This window comes from Dunckerocampus dactyliophorus, chromosome 3 (assembly GCF_027744805.1).
Source record: "Dunckerocampus dactyliophorus isolate RoL2022-P2 chromosome 3, RoL_Ddac_1.1, whole genome shotgun sequence".
NCBI classification, from domain to species: Eukaryota; Metazoa; Chordata; class Actinopteri; order Syngnathiformes; family Syngnathidae; genus Dunckerocampus; species Dunckerocampus dactyliophorus.
In genome coordinates, this window is record NC_072821.1 from 12,018,920 (window position 1) to 12,035,000 (window position 16,081).

General features: G+C 41.1%; 1 protein-coding gene across 2 annotated transcripts in view; it reads right to left on the reverse strand.

Annotated features, from left to right (window-relative positions):
- Positions 1 to 899: 899 nt before the first annotated feature.
- The window catches only part of furina (furin (paired basic amino acid cleaving enzyme) a), a 71,322-nt gene continuing 56,140 nt past the window's right edge, over positions 900 to 16,081 (reverse strand). For both annotated transcript variants that reach the window (XM_054769896.1, XM_054769897.1), the window contains exons 9-16: positions 15,646 to 15,858; positions 13,050 to 13,150; positions 12,592 to 12,695; positions 12,249 to 12,366; positions 8,151 to 8,330; positions 7,944 to 8,068; positions 6,026 to 6,148; positions 900 to 4,539 (exon numbers count right to left, since the gene is read on the reverse strand). In XM_054769896.1, the coding sequence (XP_054625871.1) occupies positions 3,932 to 4,539; positions 6,026 to 6,148; positions 7,944 to 8,068; positions 8,151 to 8,330; positions 12,249 to 12,366; positions 12,592 to 12,695; positions 13,050 to 13,150; positions 15,646 to 15,858 (1,572 nt within the window). In that variant the 3' untranslated portion in view covers positions 900 to 3,931. The remainder of the gene's footprint in view (positions 4,540 to 6,025; positions 6,149 to 7,943; positions 8,069 to 8,150; positions 8,331 to 12,248; positions 12,367 to 12,591; positions 12,696 to 13,049; positions 13,151 to 15,645; positions 15,859 to 16,081) is intronic.

Consider the following 16,081-nt stretch of genomic DNA (forward strand, 5'->3'; position numbering starts at 1 on the left):
AAGATGTTAGCTTTCTGAATTGTGAAGTACTAGCACATCCGATTAGGAGTTATGGAGTTATGAAGTATACCTTTATACACTTGACTGGTACATTCTTCCAGTTTCTATTTGAGGATTAGACAGTTGCAAAAATGACCACAGTTTTGGACAGTAATAAATCATACACTTTTTTTTTTTCCCAAATAAAAATGATGTGCTTCTAAAAAAGGGGGTAGGGGAGTACTTCACTGAAAAAAGTTAACTACAGCATTAGAGGACTGGTTGAAAAGTACGCTTGTTATTGTGAGAGTAGTTTGTAGTGGTATAGAAATGTACTGTATATTTCTCATAGCAGTTTATAATACTTTGGGAGCCTTATTTAGTTACACGAGAGTCAAAATATAAGAAACCGCTCTCAGTATGATGCAGTGCAGTTCTTAATAAACATTGTCTTCGATTTCTGTTATTATTGTTAGATTAAAGCATCTTGGCTAAGTTGCATAGAAGCTGATGTGGACAGAAGTTTGGTCCAGTTTACAACTGGACCAAAGAAGCAACTGCATCACTTTAGTTTTTATTATTCTCCTCCAGATGCTTAACAGGTTGTTATTGAGTGCTATTGTCGCACTAAAGCAATGGTCAGAGTGCAGAGCTACTCTCACTTCATTACTTGGATTGATGATATGGTTGGTGTAAAGTCATTGGCTTAATTACACCAGCAATTCATCAAATTGTCTCACTGGAATGGATGAGTACTTTGCAGAGAAAAAAACATTTGACGTTTTGGTCACTTCTACAAAACACAAGCAGAGCATGTCTAACTGTTTTGTAGCTGATGATAACTACTTCACACAACTGCAGTTATCAGACCGACGATATGCAGCTGTCTCCTTTCAAGAGGCGAAATAAACTGAGACCCCTTCAAATTTGCATAGATCTTTATTTTAGTAGAATCTATAATTGACATCAATTAAATAAAAAGAAGAAAACAAGAGCAAACAATCTTTAAATTACAAGAAAATTACACTGCACCATTCATATAGTACAAAAATAGGCCTTATTTTAGAGTTTTGTCCCAGGTAAGCTAAGTCAAGGTCCAGTATTCATTGGTCACACATGTGTAAGGTACTGTGTGCAGTCACAGACCCCACACGCCAGGGCGTCCTCTGAGGCCGCCCCCCAACACATTTTATGTATACTGAACAAGCACAGATCCGATTCAGCCCTTAAGTTAAAGGAGATGGGATACATTCTATAGCTCCTCCTGTCACAGCAGCTCAACAATACAGGGTGTCGCCATGGTGACACATGACACAAGATGACCAAACATGCACGCACGCACGCACGCACGCACTCACAACTAAAGTGAGAAGGTGGGAAGCAAAACAAGATATCTTAAGACGAGACAGACAAAATGATTGTCTTTGGTTCTGCCAAAATATTGCTATTAACTTCATATCGGCCACCCCAGATGAGACCCAAAGGCAAGGCTGCAACTTCAGGCTCCATTTGATTAAAAAAAAAACAAAACAGAAGCGCTTCCTTTATGCCTACCAGCAAGTCTTCTCAATATGCACAGACAATACCCAATAAGCCAAATATTCCAGCATTATTGTTTTGTTGGTAGAAATATCCGGTCCTTCCAGGCACAGAGAGAATATTTTTACTTGCATCACATTCTCCGTTAGAGCGTTGGCAGCTCCTTGTACGTTGGAAGCGCTCACTACTTATCGCTGCCTCACTTCAGGCTGTTCTAAAGCTTGCACGCTTGAAAGCACACACACCAGAGGATGCACACATTGACTGCGAACAACTCCAAGTGTGCGCAGCAGGCTGCATACACTTGACTAAAGCGTCAATTATCTGTAACGGTAACAAAATGGTCCCAGGTTGTACTTCTGTTTAACAAGTTATCGGGAGCAATTTTAGTGCTGCATTAGCACATTATCCTTGTAGAAGCTTCACACAATGCTAGGAAGTCAGGTTTTATCTGAGGCCTCTTTAAATTAGCATCCTACTTGAAGTTGCATCCTAAATGTCAGTAGGCACTAATGCAGATTCACAATCAGTCCTCCACAGCCACATTAGGACACCTCCACAATAACGCAAAAAGACGTCGTAGTGAAGGTTTCTTGACACAAGTGGTTAGGTTGAAATGGATTCATCTTGTGTGCCTGCGCACCTTCTTGCTCTCTAAACAAGGATATTGATTGTCAGCGTCAGAAAATAAAGTCTTAACCACAAGAGCAACCATCAAGGGAGGAGGGAGGTAAAACCAGCGCCAACATCTGGCTGACAATCTTGATTTAACACTTCAGCAAAGGCCAGCATGGCCCAAAATTCAATCCTTTGACCAGTTCGATTTGTAAATACAGTTTGTAAAGCCCGCCGCTGATGGCCCGTGAATGCTGGTGGTGATAAAATGTGGGCGATATGACAGCCTGTGGAAGCTCGACTTAATTGGACACAGCATTTTTGTGGAATTGCAACTGATTATCGCTTTTTAAACGGCGATGCCAATCCATCTTAATGGGTCCAGAAGATTTTCAGTTTGTGCACGTGTTAATGTGTGAAAGCACGCTGAGCGTTATGAGAGGTAGATAAGATGGGTGAGCAGCTGTGGTTTTGAATGCATGTCATCACTGTGATGACGACCTCTCTCAGCTGTGTTTTTCAAATGGAAAACGAGAGGGGGGGCGAAAAGAAACAATTTTGTGAAGCAAGTGAAAAGAGATCAATGGATTGAGATTTGCTACAATGGATTCAATCATGAGATGCACACTTGAAATGCAGCACAGGAGAAACAAAGAGTTCCGGGCAGGTATGACAACATCTCTCAGTTGCTGCAGCATCAGTCAGAACACAGCTACATATAGTTGGAGGACCGAGTGAAGCGATCCACTTCAATTTACATTTGATGGAGATGGTGCAGCCATGTTGATGAGGTGTGGAGTTCTAACTCATGCTTGAAAGGAGAGCAGGAATGTGAGATGGAGGAGAAAATGTCACCCTAGCGGGGATAAGACTATCCTCTTTAACAATAAATCTCACACAGATATGCACATTAACGAAATGCCATTGCTAATTTGAGGCTTGCGAATGTGTGCTTGCAGTGCTAATACGTCCTGGCCAAGGGACAGTATTGATGTATTGGTAATGTGTCTGCTCTCTTGGCAGATCAGTCACAAGAAATAGCTGCTCTGGTGTCGCAGGGTTGACCGGGTACGTTTTTACCATTAGACTTTCTACATGTGATAGCTGCAGGGTTAGAAACATTGAGGCTTTTATATGTTCCCAAAAAGATTCTTACAGCTGTGGGGAAACCATTTGTATGTCTCACACTGCAGCGGAGAGACATCTGTGAGGAGCTATTAAAGACACCTACGCAATACAGATGACACTGGATGATACGTAACAAAAAGAGCTTGTTGGATGTTGATACTTCTGTTTCAAAACCGTCAAAATATTCTGTTAAGGACTGCTGTTGGACAGATTTAACACTCACTCAACTCGACACGGACACTGGCACGTCAACAATCTCGTCTGGCTACTGCACAGAGACTGATGGGAAAAGCATACAGGGAGAAAAGCAAAACAATAATTGTCTGTTTAGTGTAACAAAAGGAACAGGAGACGAAGATGGAACAGACACATTGCCAGAGATGGAGGGAAAGAGGAGGACAACACATGGTTTAATAGAAATGCACCCAAGTGTGAACGCTGCGGCCACCCTGCGTTCCGAGGGGGGGACGGCGACTTTCTGCCAGGACTCCTAGAGTGGGATTGGAGGAAAAATCGGATAAGAAGCCACTAAACTGAGGGCTGAAGAGTCGGGGTTTAGAGATAAAACCAGAGAAGATCAGGACAGCAAAGACGCCACAGCCCTGAATTATCAAACAATTGGAGGAGAAGATTTTAAAAAGCAGGAAAGGTGTGGGACGAGAGGGAGGCATTAAAGAGCACTTTGTGTTTTGATAAAGGCAGTCCTCTCGTTTTGGACGTCAAATTCTTCGTTGTCCGAGTCTGTGTTCGCCCCATCATCCCCCCACACTGTCGGGATGCCACGGTACGACACCACCCTGTTCCCTCCTAGGCTGAAGGCACCGCCGAGGCCGTTGCCGGCTTCCAGAGAGGGAAGCTTGATGAGGGCGCCTGAGCGCAGCTGCAGCAGGAGGAAGATGCCGGCGAAGGTGGCCATGATGGCCAGGCAGCTGAGAACAGCGACAGTCATGGGCAGACTGGAGCTGAGCTGGGGTTGCGACCCTGTGTCCCCTTGGCCCACCATGAAGCTGCCGGGGGACTCGCGCATGTACTGGGTGACATGATCACAAGTGCCGGAGATAGGATTGAGGGACTTGTGAGGAGGGCAGGATAAGCAGGCCTCTGGGCTGAGGCTGCTGCACGTCTTGCAGGGCAGCGGGCACGGCAGGCAGGCTGGGACGGTGGCAGGTGAAATATAGTTGCCCACTGTGTAGTTGAGGGGCTGGGAGCCCACAGCGAAGCCAGGTGGACATTGTTTCACACAGACTTGCCCGAAGAGGTAGTAGCCGGCATTGCACTCTGCACACAGGCAAGCACAAAAAGTCAAACAAACCGCAAGTCCCAAAGGGACAATTTAGTCTATCAATCCATGGTGAAATCTTTGCAGTACTCACTGACTACTTGGTAAACTGGCACTACTAAAAGTTCTGTCTCTCTAAATAATTCTTACTTTTGAGTACACTGTAAGAAAAGCAGTTTCACTTCAGCATTCCTAAATACACCGCTGGTGATAACAGTAATGATAATGCCTTTCATTATTATTTTGTTTGTGCAAGAGACGATTCTTCTTCACTTTTAAAACTGTTCGGTCTGGGTATACAGTCACTACGGATGTCGAATAAAATCGGCCAATACTGGCATAAAACTGAGATACCGGATCATATTGCTATCGTTTTTTTCTGCCAATAATGATATCACCGCACGAGTGACGTACTCCACAGAGCAGCACACTTGCTAGCTCACGATGTCTGTGGTCTGGAATTATTTCCAAGTTTCACCTTTGAATTGTCAATGTGCAATTTGCAATGACTGCAAAGTGTTAAGTTACGCTGTTTGTGTAGTAGTGCTGATTACTAAAGAGAAATACCGCTGCACACGCTTTCCAGCAATTGCAAAGCAGCTGCACATCGCACCAAACAGGAAACAGAAAACCAAAGTAAGAGCACAAAACAGGAAACAATGTGAAAACTAAAAGGTCCAACCTGTCATGTGGAATATGACATTAATGCTGGTTGTGCGACAGTCGTCTTTCTTCAATAATTTCAATCTAATATCACACCTCAGGAAGAATCACTCAGTCACACATAGCGTCTTGGCATTCTTTCTATATCTTATATCTGTTCATCAATCATCTTACATCATCATACACCTGGATAATGTCGCGAGTTAACAACGGTAACTGAAGAGAGAAGGAAGGGCTCAGGAGCTGAAAGTCACTTTTATTGCAAATGTTGATATGAAATTGGAGGCGAACGTCAAGCTAACCGAAGGGTTAGGAGGGAGAGGTAGTGATCCATGTGTCAAAAATAAAAATTTTTAGGAGCATATCTAATTACTGGTGGGTTTTTTTGACAGTCGCTGGTGGTCCCGGAATGTAATGCCTGCGAAAAGCGTGGATATGAATGAGGCCTGGTTGTGTCCTTTCAGTATGTAATTAGCCATGTCAGCCTGTAGGGGCCAGACTGTCACTGTGTCACATGAGAACCTGGTTTGCGCTTAAGACTTGTCTATGGAGGTATTTGGATTGGATATGAGACAGAAATATGGACTTTATTAAAATTGAATTAGATTACTGAACTCTGACGAATGTAGGGATAATATAAATGTAAATATAGATGTAAAATGAGCTGGTTAAACAAAAAAAAAAAAAAAGTACTCTACTGAGAAGTGACGCAAAAAGCGGTGCACACCCAAAATGTGATATTTTCTCTACCCAACACTATCTGCGGTCATCACTTATCATGCTTACAATCTCATTTGGAACAGAAGCGAAACACCAACGTACCAAGGCATATCTGTCTCAGGTCCAAAGTCTTACAGCTGCCATTGCCTGGCTGAGAATCATCAGGGGAGGTGGAAGATGTGGAGCCGGTACCATACAGCACTAGGATGAACTGGGTCAGAGTGCCTGAGAAGAGAGATGAGACAGGAGATTTAAAAAAGATTTAATGGGAAAAAAAAAATCTTCCGGGGAAAAAGTAGGCCTGTCACTCAGTGAGATTCCCAAGGGTAGATTTTGTTCAAGGATCCTCTTTAGTAGACTTTTGGATTTTCTCCATGAAGTGACAAAAAATGACACCTTGAAAAGAGCAGCAATTTTTCCAACAACCGGACATCTCTTTGTGCCTAATACGAGTATTTGTAAGTGCAAAAATCAGCCAAGTGTGATGGTCTTGAGGGGTTCAACTTGATTGAATGTCTCCTGAGTCAGGAGTCCTGGTCTGGCACAGCTTTTCTTTTTATTAGCAGATTTTAGGCCTGGTTGTACCATTAAGTAGATGAAATATGGCCCTTAAATTTTATATATAAATATCTACAACACAAAAGGCAGCTTTGTATTTAATTCACCAATACAAGTAATATCGTGCATTAACTGCTGACTTGAAACTGTTCAGGTTAAAAGAGACTCTGGAAACATGGTTGGCAGGACGGAGTTCTACAACCTGCCCATTCTTGGGATGTGGGAAGAAAGATGACACAGATGACTACATAGGGGTGACTACTCGCAGAACATCGAGTTATGCGTGCATTTGTTGTTTCATTAGGCAGGATTCGAGCTATTTCAATGGACGGTTTAGTCAAGAAATGTCGGTAAAAAGTGCAAAGGAATGCAACTTTCCTTCTATGCTCAAGTGGGAGAATTCCTGCTCTGTCGCTCCTCAATTTTTAGTAATCGGAGGGCTTTCCTCTGCAGCCTGTCTAATAGCCGAGTGGTGCCTGCTCCACTCCAAAAAGGAGAAGCATACTCCACTTTTCTGTGGTATTTTTGTGTTGGTATATATATATATATGTGTATAAACACACACAGACATAGTAAATACAGGAAAAAAACAAATATACATTAATAAATACAGATACAATAAACCATGTAAAACAAAACATAAAATGGCGCACAACGTGTACAAATGGCCGTAGGCACCCCTGCAACTTTATATACCCGAGTTTTCGTGTGACTGACTAACTCGACATGCATGGAGGACGTACCAAATATCTACTCTAATTACGTATGTGGGGTGCATGTGCGGCGCACGACACACATATGGAGTCTGTAAGTGCGACATTAAAAAAAAAAATTTATATTTTGCCAAACCTGACACCAGCAAACCGTACCAAAGACACACGTTGGCTGAAGACGTATGAAATGCGCAAGTTTGTCTTGCAACTTTAAAAAAAACTTAAGTGCCCATAGAGTTAGTTTGACATGACAAACAACCTCTGCGGCCAGTCTACAACTTGAAAATCTGCACGTCGCATGTGTGCCCTGTGTGCATTTCTTGCATTTTTTGCACATAAACCGGCCATAGGAGCCCGTACAATCGGTTGTGACCTACACTTAACTGAATGGAGCAATAGATGCAGTGGTGACAATGGCACTTGATTTATCTAAAAGTAATGCTTTTTGGGTTTAGGTGATTGGATTTATAAGAGCATTGTGGGAGACAACTAAAATGTACCCTACAGGGCATCTTATGGGTTTTATCATGTACAGCGGCTGCATTCATTCATTTCATTGAAGTTGCCCAAATACTTTGAGGAACATAAAAATACAGGGCATACACTTTGTCCCACATTGAGAGCTACAAAATGTACATACAGTACATTATCCGTAAATACAGTGTGAAAAAATAAAGAACGCCAACATCCAGTTATATAGTTAAAAACACAAACAGCTGTCAATCCTTGATGATAAAGATGTTTATTACCATAGTCACTGGCACCAGCCACATTCTCAATCTCCAGCATCCACATCCCTGTGGGGTTCTCATCCCAGGAATGGGTAGTCATAAAAGCCCAGTCATTAAAACCCTCTGATGAGTAGTCATGAGGCCTGCAGGAGGTGAGAGTAGGTGTGTAAACAACTTGTGTTGACCAGATTGTGTCTGCATTTACGTGCAGCTTTGTGTTGATACCTGGGGTGGAGCAAGGTGGAACGCGTGCCGGCAGGACTAATGAGGTGAATAGCCAGGTTCCCCCTCCTGTTGTAAGACAGGGTGAGTCGGGCTTGGACGTGCTCCAGTGAGGTCACATGACTGTCACTCCCAAAGCAGGCATCCACGCTCTTGTTAATTGACAAATGGCCGCCAATGTTCCTGTCAATGAAATAAAAAAAGCCAAATTATGGCAGGGCTGTGGTAGTTAATATACCATCAAAATCATTACAGGCTTCCTCTAAGCTTGGGATCAGAATGCTACTTAGCTCCTGACCAGTGTGATAGCCTGCAAGGGGCAAAGAGTTTGTAGCAGTGAAAAGGATTAGAGTTTCACCACCTGGAGCGACCGTGTGTTATACAAAAGTAAAGAACCCTCTGTTTTTACACCCACTCTCCCATATCCGCTTAGGGGATTAAATGCATCCACAACAATTGTGAATAGGGTGAACGTGTGAGGTTACAGAATATTGAACTAACTAACATTAGAGATGAAAAAGTGTGACCATGCTGTTCGAGCAGTTCCAAGGTTGAAATGGAGTTTTACTTAAGGATTTATATAAAGCAGTGGTTCTCAACTGGTTTAGCTGCGGGGCCACCATCGCCCTTTAATTACGAGTGACAACCTAAATTGTGGAACTTTTTGCATGCAAACTTCTCAAATATCTTATTACTTGATTGAATTTATGAAAATTTTACATTTCACGGACTGTTTACAAGGCTTACGCGGCTGCCTAAAGGACGCTAACCTTTGGCGACCCACCAATTGAGAATCACTGATATAAAGTACATTATCTTCTGCATGTCATAAGAGGTCAATTTATTTGCACAGAATACACACAAAAACAGAGAGGGTATATTTTTCGCAACTGTATGCATTTGTTACAGCAATAAGCCAACCCTATTTCTAAACCACTGTACACAAAAAAGTGAACATTTGGCAAAACATGCACCCTACTGTGTTGCGTGCGCTATTATTTTTCTGACAAATACACCACAAGGTGGCGCTGTCTGTAAAATTTTAGCAACTTTGGTTGAAAAACATGGCCGCCATCAAGCAAAACATCTTTGCAGGTGCATGTATAGGTGGGACTTAACCTAATTGGCCATAAAACATGGACCATTAGCCTAATGATTATAAACTTTTGAGGATACAGTATCTGTAATACATGTATGGCAGCATGTCTTCCAAAGCATCTTGAGCATAATCCATAACACAATTACACATGTAAATGTCATTACAAGGTTTTTTTTCCCCACACGATTGACCATGTAGTGAAATATATAGCAATATTAGGGTAGAAAGTGAACATACACATAAGAGACACTCTTCCTCAAAGACAACTATAAAGCGCGCTCTTTTTTCTTTCAGCCAGTGTTTCGATAAGCGCAATTTTTTTCCCTACACAATTATTCCATGTTTGTTATGTAATATATGGTGCCACATATCTCCAGAAGTGAAATGCACTTATAAAAAAATGTTTAAATCTCTATTATAGTGTGGATGCATTGTTGTATAAACAGTAAGACAGTCTGTGCAACAACCTTTTTTTTGGTTAACAGCAATGCGCAGCAAAGTTCAGCTCATGTCACACTGCAGTAATTATGTCTTGAAGCAATTTCTTTGTCTGTCACACTGAGCGTTCAGGCAATAGGCTTAAAATCTTTCTGACAGCTCCTTGAAAAAAAATCTTGTATGGTAACATGTTTGATCTTCCTCTGTAAAATGTTTGTGGTCGAAGGGACAATCAAATGTAAGCATTCTGTGACAACGGATCTAACCTTCACATACTTTTCTATGAAGAAACATAGATAAGAGTTTATATTTCTTTACCTCAAACATCTCTGTGGTTATACATGCAGAAATAAAATGTATTAAAACTGATATAGGATCATACGATCATATGGAATTAAATCTGCACACTAAAATACTGTATGTTTGTTCTCGATTCTGTTTCTCTAATTTTGACGGATTACAATTGTGAGAGGTCCCGATTCCTTAACAGCTCACTTATACCCCTTTTCCACTGCAGCGAACTTTCATGCTGGTGCAGATTTAGTTCACAGAAGGAGCTGAACCAGTGTTGGCCGTGAATAGGCTCTACACCAGATTCATTTTCCGTTGTCCTGGGGAGCAGTGTCATTACATCACAAGGGTCACGCCTCCGATCAGGAAATAACCAAAGGGAGATCATGAGTCACACAATTTAAATACTGTTTATTTTGTCAAACGTCCGGATGGAAAGCAAGGGGTTACTTATAGCTTTTATTTTGAAAATTACTCACCTTCTGTCAGAATTTGATAAACTACCAGGCAATCAATAATAATAAAAAATACAACTATTATTTTGTGTAATATTTGAGTAAAGAATAACTGTTATGTAAGACTACAATGTTTCTTCTTGAACAATACCATAAAGCAGTGGCCAAACACAGCTCTGTCACGGAGATGAAACACTTCCTGCTCTCCAAAATAAAATACAATGCACAATTACATGCTAGTAGAAGTCAGTGTGCATAAGACAGGCAGCTAAATACCCTGAATGTGAATGAAATCACCTTCTCTGACTGCTGCTCCCAGACGCTCGAGCCATCTGCTCTGAGCAGCCCAGAGCTGTGGTTAAAGAGAGCCCCTCACACACACACAACTGAGAGGCAGCAAGCGCATCACAAAGAGGAGATGTCAAGACTGTGTTTAGAGGGTAAAAATTGGTCAAGGAGAAATATTTAATATTAATTTTGTTCCTGCCACCTAAGAAGACATGGTTGGTTTGAAAATTTAAGTTGGGCAGACACAAGAACAAGTGATGGATGCGCATCTGAACACACATGCATGTTTCAGACCATTCAACAAATTTAAATATTAGTCAATGACAACACAACTGAACACAAAATGCAGGTTTTAAATGAAACTTATTATAAAGGGAGAAAAAAATCCAAACCTACATGGCCCTGTGTGAAAAAGTGATTGTCCCCCGTTAAAACTGAGATGAATGCAGAGCTATCAGTCTGGAAAAGGTTTTAAAGTCATTTCTAAAGCTTTGGGACTCCGGTGAACCACAATGAGAGCCATTATCCACAAATTACAAAAACATGGAACCATGGTGAACATTCCCCAAGAGCGCATTGACGACTCATCCAAGAGGTCACAAAAGACTCCACAACAACATCTGAACAACTGCAGGATTCACGTGCCTAAACAAAAAGAACTTTAAGGCTCGTCTCAATTTTACCAGAAAACATCTTGATGATCCCCAAGACCTTTGGGAAAATACTCTGTGGTCTGACAGGACAAAAGTTGGACTTTTTTGGAAGGTGTGTGTCCCGTTACAGCTGGCATAAAAGTAATGGCGCATTTCAGAAAAAGAACACTATACCAACAGTAAAATATGTTTTGCTACTTCACGACCAGGAAGACTTGCTGTGATAAATGGAACCATGAATTCTGCTGTCTATCAAAAAATCCGGCCATCTGTTTGTGACGTCAAGCTGAAACCAACTTAGGTTCTGCAGCAGGACAATGATCCAAAACACACAAGCAAGTCCACCTCTGAATGGCTGAAGAAAAACCAAATTAAAACTTTGGAGTGGTCAATTTCCTGACCAGAATTCTATTGAGATGCTGTGGCATGGCCTTAAAAAAGGCAGCTCATGCCGGAAAACCCTCCAATGTCACTGAATTACAACAATTCTGCAAAGATGAGTGGGCCAAAATTCCTCCACAGCGCTGTAAGAGAATCATAGCAAGTTATCACAAACGCTTGATGGAAGTTGGTGGCCCAACCAGTTATTAGGTTTAGAGGGAAATAACTTTTTCCACACAGGGCCATGTAGGTTTGGATTTATTCTCCCTTAATAATAAAAAGTTTAATTTAAAAACTGCATTTTGTGTTCAGTTGTGTTGTCATTGACTAATATTTAAAATTTTTTGATGATCTGAAACATTTAAATGTGACAAGCACGCAAAAAAATAAGAAATCAGGAAAGGGGCGGACACTTTCATACCACTGTAAATTGGTAAACATACATGGAATTATAATATTAATTAAATACAAAGTGTGCTGTGTGCATTTTACTAACATCGGCTCACAGACCAAGGTGATCACACATTTCCGCTGTGGTCCCACGTTGGTCCATGTCTTTGCCAGCGCTACGATTCCACTGGCATCAAGTAGGCCATATCCATATGAATGGCTGACTGCAGGAAGCAAGGAAAGAGAGCAAACAGACATGACAGCTGGCCTTCTGAAAGCAACATTCTGATACTAGAGCTGTCGCAATGCATGCCACTTTAAGAATTTAAGTTCAAATCCTGGCCCTGTAACTCATCACACTTCAGCAATAGAAATAGTTGGAAATATGTTATACACACTGAAAGACATCCGCTACTATAGATGGAAGATTGTAACTTGTAGAGTTGTACCTTTGCGTTTAACCCCGTTAGTATTCCAGTCATTTGTGAGCAGGTGGGCAGGGTGAGAAGTTCGCACAACCAGATGTTGCATGTCCCTCCAGGTCAAGTTTTTACTGGAAGAAATGCAAACATAGGCGAATATGCCACACACACACACACACACACACACAGATACGTACGTTACGTACATTTACACACACACACACACGCGCGCGCGCACGCACACACACACACGCACACACACACACACACACACACCGTAAGGTTGACTTTCCAAACTAAGCTGTCCATAAGGCACACACAGTCCTGAGTTAGCTAAAACTCCTCTACAGAAAATGTTGTCTACAGAGAAACACTGCCAAGGACAAAGAACTAAAACAGTGAACGTAGAGTGGTTTTCAGAACATGAATCTTAGGACAAAGCTGTGGGCAATGTGAGACTTAGAAAAATACTGATTAGCACTTACTTGGCCTCAAGAGCAAGAGCGATGATCCCTGCAGCCAGTGGGGCGGAGGCAGAGGTTCCTGTGTGGGAGTCTGTGCATTTAGATTTAAGGTCAGTCGTGACCTGAAAAGGAAGAAGAATTACATTAGCTTTAAAGAGCCTGCTCTGACCAATGGAAGACACGTTTCCACCTCTTCAATTGCCACTTATTATGTTATCATGCAAATGTGTCTGCTGGAAGTGAACACATTTGAAATGTTAAAGAAGTAGGAAATTGTGTGCAAGAAGTCATCACTATGGCTCCCTTGTCTAGCAGGAATCAGTGAAAGAGTAAGCATAAAACTGACGCTGGCCATTTTTGATCAAATGTCAACGCAGGAGTTGTCTTTTTAGATTGAACTGCTGTAGATCAGCTGCATGACGCACAGCAGGGGGCTGGTGTTGTACTCGGCAGCTCTCAAGTGTTATTTGTAAAAGCTGCATTAATATGAATCATGAGGCAGAATGTTAGCATGAGATAAAGGTTAGGAAACAAAAATGGGAGAAACTCCAAGCCAATCAAACACTAAACATTTTTGTTCTTAAAGAATGCAAGTTATTGTATTAAGATAACTATCAACACTTTCAATGTGCTGAAGTTTCAGGATTTTAGGGCAATCAATACAGAGATAAATGTTATTTTGACTTATTGATGTTTATTAAGAAGCTCCCTAAATGAATTAGCTTTAATCTGAAAAAGACAATTGATTTATTAAAACAAAAGACACTTCATTTCACACTCTGGTTCAGGTAAAAGAAACTCTGGTGTATTTGCTCTGATAGTACATTTTGCTATGCTTCGTCAACCAAACAAGCAGGCTGAGACCATTTGAGAGATGTGTCTTACAAGTAAACTCTGGTGCAGTTTCAGTTCCCTTGAGCTCCAATGTGAATGCTACACATACCAAAGACATGGACGAGTGTTAACATTACAGCAAAAAGTAGGCAGAAAGTATATGCTTATCGTGAAATCAAAGCTGGCAAATACTGTGGAACCTTGGTTAGTGTAATTAATCCGTCCCAGAAGGTAAAACGGGTAAAATAAGGTAAAATAAAAACGGATGCTAATTGAAGACATTTTTCCCATAAGAAATAATGCAAATCCAATTAATCAGTTCCAGACACCCAAAAACACCAAACACTTTGTATAGTTTGACAATTATAGTTTGGCATGCAGAAAACAATTTGAAATGCATAGAAATGTATATAAAAGACATGACACCTTCATAATTTGCTACAAGATATTCCTTGAATTCAGTAGTGTTTCTCACCTTCCTTTTCAAAATGCTGCCTCTTGCAACTTTCTTTGGCTCCATTGTGTGTTATTTCAATAAGAAAAGCAGAGACTTGTGGCGTAATTGTGTTACTTAGCAATGAACTACACAGTCATCTGCTGATGACTGCCCTCATAGACGAGGGAGTCAATGCCCATGACAATGCCTTATAGTTTTGTTTTCTATTTTGACAGCGTGCTAAGGTTTTGTGATCAAAACACACTGGACTCACGCAGTGTATTAGTAACACGACAAGATGCACGCCATACTGCATGCTAACCAGGAAATGCATGACATTTTTGCGTATATTTTGGACGTAAATTGAAAAACACGTGAACAGACGTTCCACTGTATAACAGAACATAGAAACATATGTAGTATATATAACCCAGCAGAAGGTATTTTGGTTTGGCTTACATCATGTTAAATTTTGAGTTACATTATGTAATATGTCATGAAAGCTATCCAATCAAGTCCTTAGTTTAGGCCTTAGCCCTAGGTTTATGCATATGTTCTTTACTGTATAGTCTTTGGTCCAATGAGAAACATACCAATGTGAACACAACGTCAACCACAGCAAAATGTACACAATGTTCAAGTATCTTTTTTTTACATTTTGGTCCAGACCAGCATATCAAACAACATAGAGAATGCAGCCTAAAAGAGCTAATTACTACAGGACCATCAGAGTCCAACTCTTCGCATTGCAAGCTAGAGTTTTACAGTGACAACATCATTCAATAGCGAATAGAAACATTAAGAGGGAAGACAGATGTCTGAGATGCTATGGGCTGCCTATCCACCGTGGGGCTGTGTATATGTAAGCATATAATGATTTTGTGTTTGTGAGGTGAATGTTAAGTAGCAGCTTGTCAGGATGACTTCCAGCAGCTTACTATTCATAATCATTTTAATGGGATAAAAATGAATTAATGGAGGAAAAAAGAAGAGGACAGAGCAGGGAAAGAGGATTGGGAAGTCGTAATGCTGCAGACCCCAATGCTACATTGCAACTTAATCAAGACACAATTATTGTGCAACTACTTAGATGATCAATATCTTCTCTGATATACTTTCTCATCCTGGAACATCATTTTGCCAGCCAAGTCATCATCCTCTGCACAGGTGTTTTAACAAGGCAATCCCTGTTATACTTTCAAAGATCCCCACTGTGCCTTTGGAAATATTTGATTTGCTAATTAGAAGATTCTATGCAGTGATTATGCACACAGTAAAATCAAATATGAAATCATGCGCTTCAAACACTGATAGGCAAAACAGAGTCAAGAAAGAATAAACACTTACTATCTGTTTCTCATTGAGGTTGCCTGAGCTGTAGGTAGTGGCGAGAGTGGATGAACAAGCCTCGCTGTACCAGGGGACATTGCCATTCTGTGTGGAGCTGCTGATGGACAGGGTGTAAATGCTGTTGGTGTAGCCGTCGCAGTTACAGCTATCCTTCTCTCGCCCCCCATTGCCAGATGCCCACACAAAGATGGAGCCTAAACCTCCACGACCCTGAGTTAGGAAAGGAAATAATCATTAACTCCTTCAACCATTAAAATATAATAGAAACCCCACAAAATAATTACCAATTTAAACTTTGAAGGTCAACTTGGAGATTAAAAGCAGCTAAATATGTGACAGCAATGTAAAACAAAAGCCACTAAATTGACTGCAGGTCACTATAATATAAATCATCCAAACCTTCAGTGCTCGCGGTGCAATAATTCAGCTTTAT